The sequence below is a fragment of the Arabidopsis lyrata genome, assembly GCF_000004255.2.
Source record: "Arabidopsis lyrata subsp. lyrata unplaced genomic scaffold ARALYscaffold_279, whole genome shotgun sequence".
NCBI lineage: Eukaryota > Viridiplantae > Streptophyta > Magnoliopsida > Brassicales > Brassicaceae > Arabidopsis > Arabidopsis lyrata.
In genome coordinates, this window is record NW_003302354.1 from 1 (window position 1) to 5,691 (window position 5,691).

General features: G+C 37.5%; 1 protein-coding gene and 2 long non-coding RNA genes across 5 annotated transcripts; 1 reads left to right on the forward strand and 2 right to left on the reverse strand.

Annotated features, from left to right (window-relative positions):
• The first annotated feature begins 9 nt into the window (after positions 1-9).
• LOC110225851 lies at positions 10-382 on the forward strand. Its single transcript, XR_002330000.1, has 2 exons — positions 10-52; positions 128-382. It is a non-coding gene; the product is annotated as an uncharacterized LOC110225851 (long non-coding RNA).
• Positions 319-1,728, reverse strand: LOC9298706 (probable NAD(P)H dehydrogenase (quinone) FQR1-like 3). 3 transcript variants are annotated; one of them, XM_021015963.1, is made up of 4 exons: positions 1,596-1,728; positions 1,268-1,339; positions 738-1,097; positions 319-665 (listed from the first exon to the last, which is right to left on the reverse strand). In XM_021015963.1, exons 2-4 carry the CDS (start codon positions 1,291-1,293, stop codon positions 428-430), a joined length of 624 nt encoding a protein of 207 aa, XP_020871622.1. In that variant the 5' UTR covers positions 1,294-1,339; positions 1,596-1,728; the 3' UTR covers positions 319-427. The 3 variants fall into 3 exon arrangements, with proteins under 3 accessions (XP_020871622.1, XP_002862630.1, XP_020871627.1); XM_002862584.2 differs by having other exon boundaries at positions 1,268-1,345; positions 1,596-1,727; XM_021015968.1 differs by lacking the exon at positions 1,596-1,728 and adding an exon at positions 1,530-1,557.
• A 729-nt stretch (positions 1,729-2,457) lies between these two features.
• On the reverse strand, positions 2,458-3,503 carry LOC110225848. Its single transcript, XR_002329996.1, has 2 exons — positions 3,035-3,503; positions 2,458-2,842 (listed from the first exon to the last, which is right to left on the reverse strand). It is a non-coding gene; the product is annotated as an uncharacterized LOC110225848 (long non-coding RNA).
• Between the last annotated feature and the right edge of the window lie 2,188 nt (positions 3,504-5,691).

Here is a 5,691-nt window from a genome sequence, read left to right on the forward strand (position 1 = left end):
GATAGAAGGATGTACTCGTGGAGATGGTTGCAAATTTTCTCACGATGAAAACGTAAGAAAGAACAATAATCTCAGATATGTAAAATTTGAATCAAGATGTTCGTTTAATGATTCTTTATATGGACAGAGAGGTGCCAATACCGGCTGGGGTCACGAAGACCGTAGAAGTTCCAGGTGAGATCAAGTAAAGATCACAATTGATGTAGAGGATAAGGAGGGATTGTTCATATTGATATCCAAGTGGTAATGCTATACATTGATTAATAGTTTCCGAGTTGTAGCTAGAATCTATGGGCAATAAGATTTGTTGACCATTAGCTTACACATAGATGTTTTGCTCTGTATATGTCAATCTTATTTTCAGTATTCACCTTCACATTTACAGATTGATTAGTATATGAAATACAGAGTTGATTTGGTTTAGACTTTAGACAGGAGACCGTTTCTTGAGTTTCTTGGCTATTCCTGCAAAGTACTTGCCATGGTAATTTGCCTGCTGAATCTCCAGCTCTGTTGGCTCCCGTGATCCATCAGCTGCATAAGTCCCTGAGCCATACGGGGAACCACCTTTCACCTCTCCCATCTCGTACATGCCTTTACCGAATGTGTATCCTACCGGTACAAATATCATCCCGTGATGAGCCAGTTTTGTCACTGCCGTCAACCTGCAGATTAAAATCAATCACTTGCATGAGTTCTTCTAACATGTCTATGTGTTAGGAGGACTATGTTCTTACGCAGTTAGTTCTTGGCCTCCACCGTGGAAACCCGTACTCCAGAAGAGTCCCGCAGGTTTCCCAGCGAGAGCCTGTGTAGTCCAGAGATCATTTGTATTGTCAAAGAAAGTCATGACCTGTGATGCCATCACTCCAAACCTAGAAGGAAAGCCAAACATGAATCCGTCGGCTTCCGCCAGTTGTTCTGGTCGAATATCCGCCACATCGTCCGGTCTTGGAACGGCCTTCACTTTCTCCAGTATTTTCTCCGGTAATGTCTCTGGCACTTGCCAGAGTGTTGCTTCCACGTCTGGAACAGAGTTTGCTCCTCGGAGAACCTCTCGTGCCATTGTCTCGACATGGCCGTGCAAGGAATAGTACCTACCAGGAAAACCAAAAAACCAGGTTTTTCGTCAAAACAAAACTGGTATGAGGACCGGCACAGAATCTCGTTCTGTCTGAGCCAGTAGTTTAGAGAATCGCAGATTACTGTTGACTGGAAATGATCGCCAGTTGATGAACTTGGCATGGATTGGTTTAATGAAACTCACACTATATAAATCTTGGTGACAGCCATTGCTTAGTAGGGCTTGAAGTTGCAGACAAAACAAGAACTCCTGTCCCTGAAACTAAGAACATGAAAACTTGTGAGATCCGCTACTTTCCGATGATCGTAATGAAAATGTATATATCGACGAAAAGACAGTTATATATTCCTCTTTTAGGACCAATAATTGATCTAACATGTTTGATTTTCCCACCGTCACAACTTTGACTAAATTTAGTCTAAATGGGAATTATACAAAAACTGACATTACTGGATTTCCAAATTAGAATCGGCTCCAATGCAAAAAGTAGCAATTCTGAGAAGTAACTAACCTTTGTGAAAAGGTCCAAGGAAGAAGAGGAGAATAAGAAACAGTTTGAGGTTCGGAGTTAGCTTCGGGGATGTTCAAGAACAATACGTCTTCAGGATTGGTGAAGATGATCTTTTAAGAACTACAGATGACGTGGCAATGAGTTTGACCGACCATTTTCTTCTATTACATGGGCTCATTATCTTCAAGCCCAAGAAGACGATGTAAGGGCATCGGGGGAGCGCTCTTTACGAGCTCTTTCAAATTTTTTATTATAAATTTTAAGAAAATGTTTGATGAGAATTTTTGTTTTTCTTTTTAATTTTTCTGTGTCTAATGGTATGTTCTTTAGTGGGGTTCTCTTCGAAAATTTTTTTTATAAAATTTTTTATTTTATAAAACAATAATTATTGCAATTCATAAAAATATTAAACATACATTATTTTCAAACATTTAAAAAAAGATTTGCAAAAACAAAACCGGAATAACGATTAGTTGTACTCTTGATTGTTGCGAAATTTTTGTCATATATGCTCAACCAAATCAGCTTTCAATTACTGATGCATATCATGATCACAAATGCGATTTCAAATGCCCATCATATTCCCGAGATTTGTAAGCATTCCCGATTTTTGACAGTTTTTTTTTTTTCAAACCATATAAACTATTTTCACTTATTTTATGTGTTATGCCATTGTTTAATGTCCCTTGTTTTTGCTGGGACATGGCTTTTAAATTGCTATGAACGTTTCTTCTAAAGTGTGGGGCACTTCACAAGCATTTTTAATGTTCTTGTTAACTCACATACCCTCAAGAAGATAAACGAGTGTAGGTATTAAGTAACAACGCTAAATGCTAAACAATTTCGCTACATCTACCAAGGCCAACACGGAAACAGAGTCGAGCCACATTTCAGACTTATTAAACAAAACAAGCACAGATCATGTAAAAACCAACGATGATAAAGAGACAAGTAGGATATAATTCCAGTAGAGAAGAAATTCGATTTGTCATTAAAAAGAACAGAGGAGATAAGAATGGAAACATAGTTCATCAATTATTTCTCATGAGCTTTACAAGGCCCCAAAAACACAAACCACCAAAGTTTTAAAACAAACGAGACATGAACTTCTTAAACCATAAGAGAGACGAGATTTAGAAACCACCACAGAGACGGAGGACCAAGTGAAGAGTAGACATTTTATTAGCCTGAGTGGAAACATTCTTATACCAACCAGTCTCTTCACAACACTGAGATTAGCTTGCAAACTGTATAGACATTTTATTTCAGTATTGTAAGATTAAATGTTTAGGACTAAAGAAATCCAAATTCACAAAAGAATCTCGCTTCAAAACTGGCTAACTTGGATAATATTGTTCTTCATCACCACAAAAACCTCATTTCAAACTACAAAGCATAAACCACACAAAAAAGCAGGGAGTAGAGATAAGAGAGAGCACCGTCGGACAGCAATCGAGCACTACTCCGCCATGTAAGAACTCCCCTTTCAACGAATTGGTGCTCACATCATACAATCTCACACGCTTAATTGCAGCAAACACACAACAACAGAACAACAAAAAAAAGCTTTAGAAGAAGAAGAGACTTCAATTAAATCAGTAAAAGCCAAAGAAAGGGACCTTATCCCATGAAGAAACGAGGAGTTACTGTTATGGAAAATTGGAGATTGGAAAAGCCGACGGACGGCGGATTCGAGAGCTCACGACCGGCGGACGGAGTTGAAGTCATTTTTCCCGTTGAAAATCACAAATTCTAGGGTTCCGGATGAAATACCTCTCACCCACCATAATTTCACCTTTAATTTCACTCTCCATCATAGGATTCATCGGAAAACAATGCATCACCCTGTGATTTATCGGATTCCGCCATCGCACAAATCGCCCGAGAGAGAGAGAAAGTAGGGCAAAAAAAATCGATGAAAACAAAGTACAAAAGGCCTTATTTTTCTTCCTTTTATTAAAATGCAACAACCAATGAACGACCGCCACGTACCCGTCTCTCTTGTGTTCCCAAATCTCTCCAGAGAGAACCACCTCTCTTCTTAATTTACCTTTTTGATTTATTTTTATTCTAATAAACCAAGAGAACCTCACAAAAATTTGCTTACAACCTCCCATTGGAGGTGCTCTAATGTCTCTCCTCTTGGAATATTTTAGTCAAAGAAATGATAAATTTAAGAATTATTATGTGTGTATTTGTTTAGGAAAACTTTGATGGTGCAGAATAATTTTAGAATTAAATATCTAGTAGTCAAATCATTTAAGATTCATACTGTACTTTATAGGACAACAAATTAATAATTTCTATAATTTTTTGAAGTATTTACTAAAATTAGACAAATATGATCTGTAATTCAAATCTATAACAGAAAGAATGTCAATTAGCAATAATAGATTTTTAGCATAAAAAATCTAAGCTAATGTAATAAATTAATTTGAAAAGTAAGATTTATTAAAAAAAATTGTATAGTATAGAAAAATCCTTTCATTTCATGTCAATCCCCATAGAAAATAAAAGTTGCAGTAAGCTTCAATTTTTTTTTTTTAAGATGGCGAAATTAGGAGAAGCTTCATTTTGTGTCCTTGTTTTGTTCTTGAGTTTAGTGTCGGCAGACACAGATAATCGTCAAGATAACCAAGTATGTTTTTTTTTTTACAAGTATGTTACTATTATAAACAAAGAATAATCAATAAATTTTGTTTCTCCCTATTATAAGATCCATCGTACATGACGCTAACGATGATAATAATCCATGAAGGTGTATGTTGTCTACATGGGTTCACTTCCGTCTCAACCGGACTACAAACCTGTTGGGTAAGCTTCATGAAGATTCTAGAAGATATCCTTAAAGGAAATAGGAATCTAATTAGGAAAAGGAAAAAGTTGTAATCCTAATCTAAAAAGGAAATTAGAATAGGAAATTCATAACTATATAATTAGAGATCATAAGAAGGATGTATGATCATAAGAGAGCGAAGAGAAAGCTTGTGTTTAGTTTTGAGAAGATTTTCTAAACATTAATAAAGGAAGGATTCTTTATACAAACTTTGAGTTTTTGATTCTTTATTTGGTTTCAGAGCAAATCCTGGAGAGAAAAGGAACTCATACGAATCATGGCTGAAGTAAAATCTGAGATCAATACGCTGACTTCATCCTCCGGCGTTAAATGTCCGATGTTGAATACAACAAATTACGCTGTCTGGACATTGAGGATGAAGGCGACATTGAGAGTTCACAAAGCTTGGGTTGCAATTAATCCAGGAACAGATAATGAAGAGAAGAATGACGTTGCAACAGCCTTGTTGTATCAATCCATACCAGAGAGCCTTACCCTGCAAATCGGCGAGCAGGACTCACCAAAAGCGATATGGGAAGCAATAAAATCAAAAAATCAAGGTGTAGAACGCGTCAAGGAAGCTCGTCTCCAAACCCTAATGTCTGAATTTGATCGTCTGCAGATGAAAGATTCAGAGACCATCGATAGCTACTCAGGGAAGTTATCAGAGATAGCATCGACAGCAGCCTCGCTAGGTCAACCTATTGATGCACCAAAGTTGGTGAAAAAGTTTCTAAACAGCCTACCCGCAAACAAGTTTATACATCTCATTGCTTCTCTTGAACAAGTCTTGGACCTAAATAAAACTAGTTTCGAAGACATAACTGGGAGATTTAAAGCTTTTGAGTCTCGTGTAAACGGGCAAGCTGCTGCACAAGAAACTCAGCAAAACCTCTTGTTCTCAAATACGGAAGGAGACAACAGTAGAGGAAGAGGACGTGACAGAGGCAGAGGACGTGGTCGGGGTAACAGAGGCAGAGGACGTGGAAGAGGGAGCTCACAAGACAGAGAACAAAAGGACAGATCTAAAATTATTTGTTTCCGGTGTGAGAAACCAGGTCACTTCGCATCTGCTTGCCCGGTTAAGATTCCAAAGGACCAAGAGCTCAACAAAAACGAGACAGAAGAAGCAGATACAGCCTTGTATATGCACGAAATAGTTTACTTGAATGAAGAGAAGGTAATCCCGGAAAAGTTCGAGTCAAACAAAAGAGAAGATGGAATTCGATCATTTGGATAATTGGTGCAAGCAACCAATAT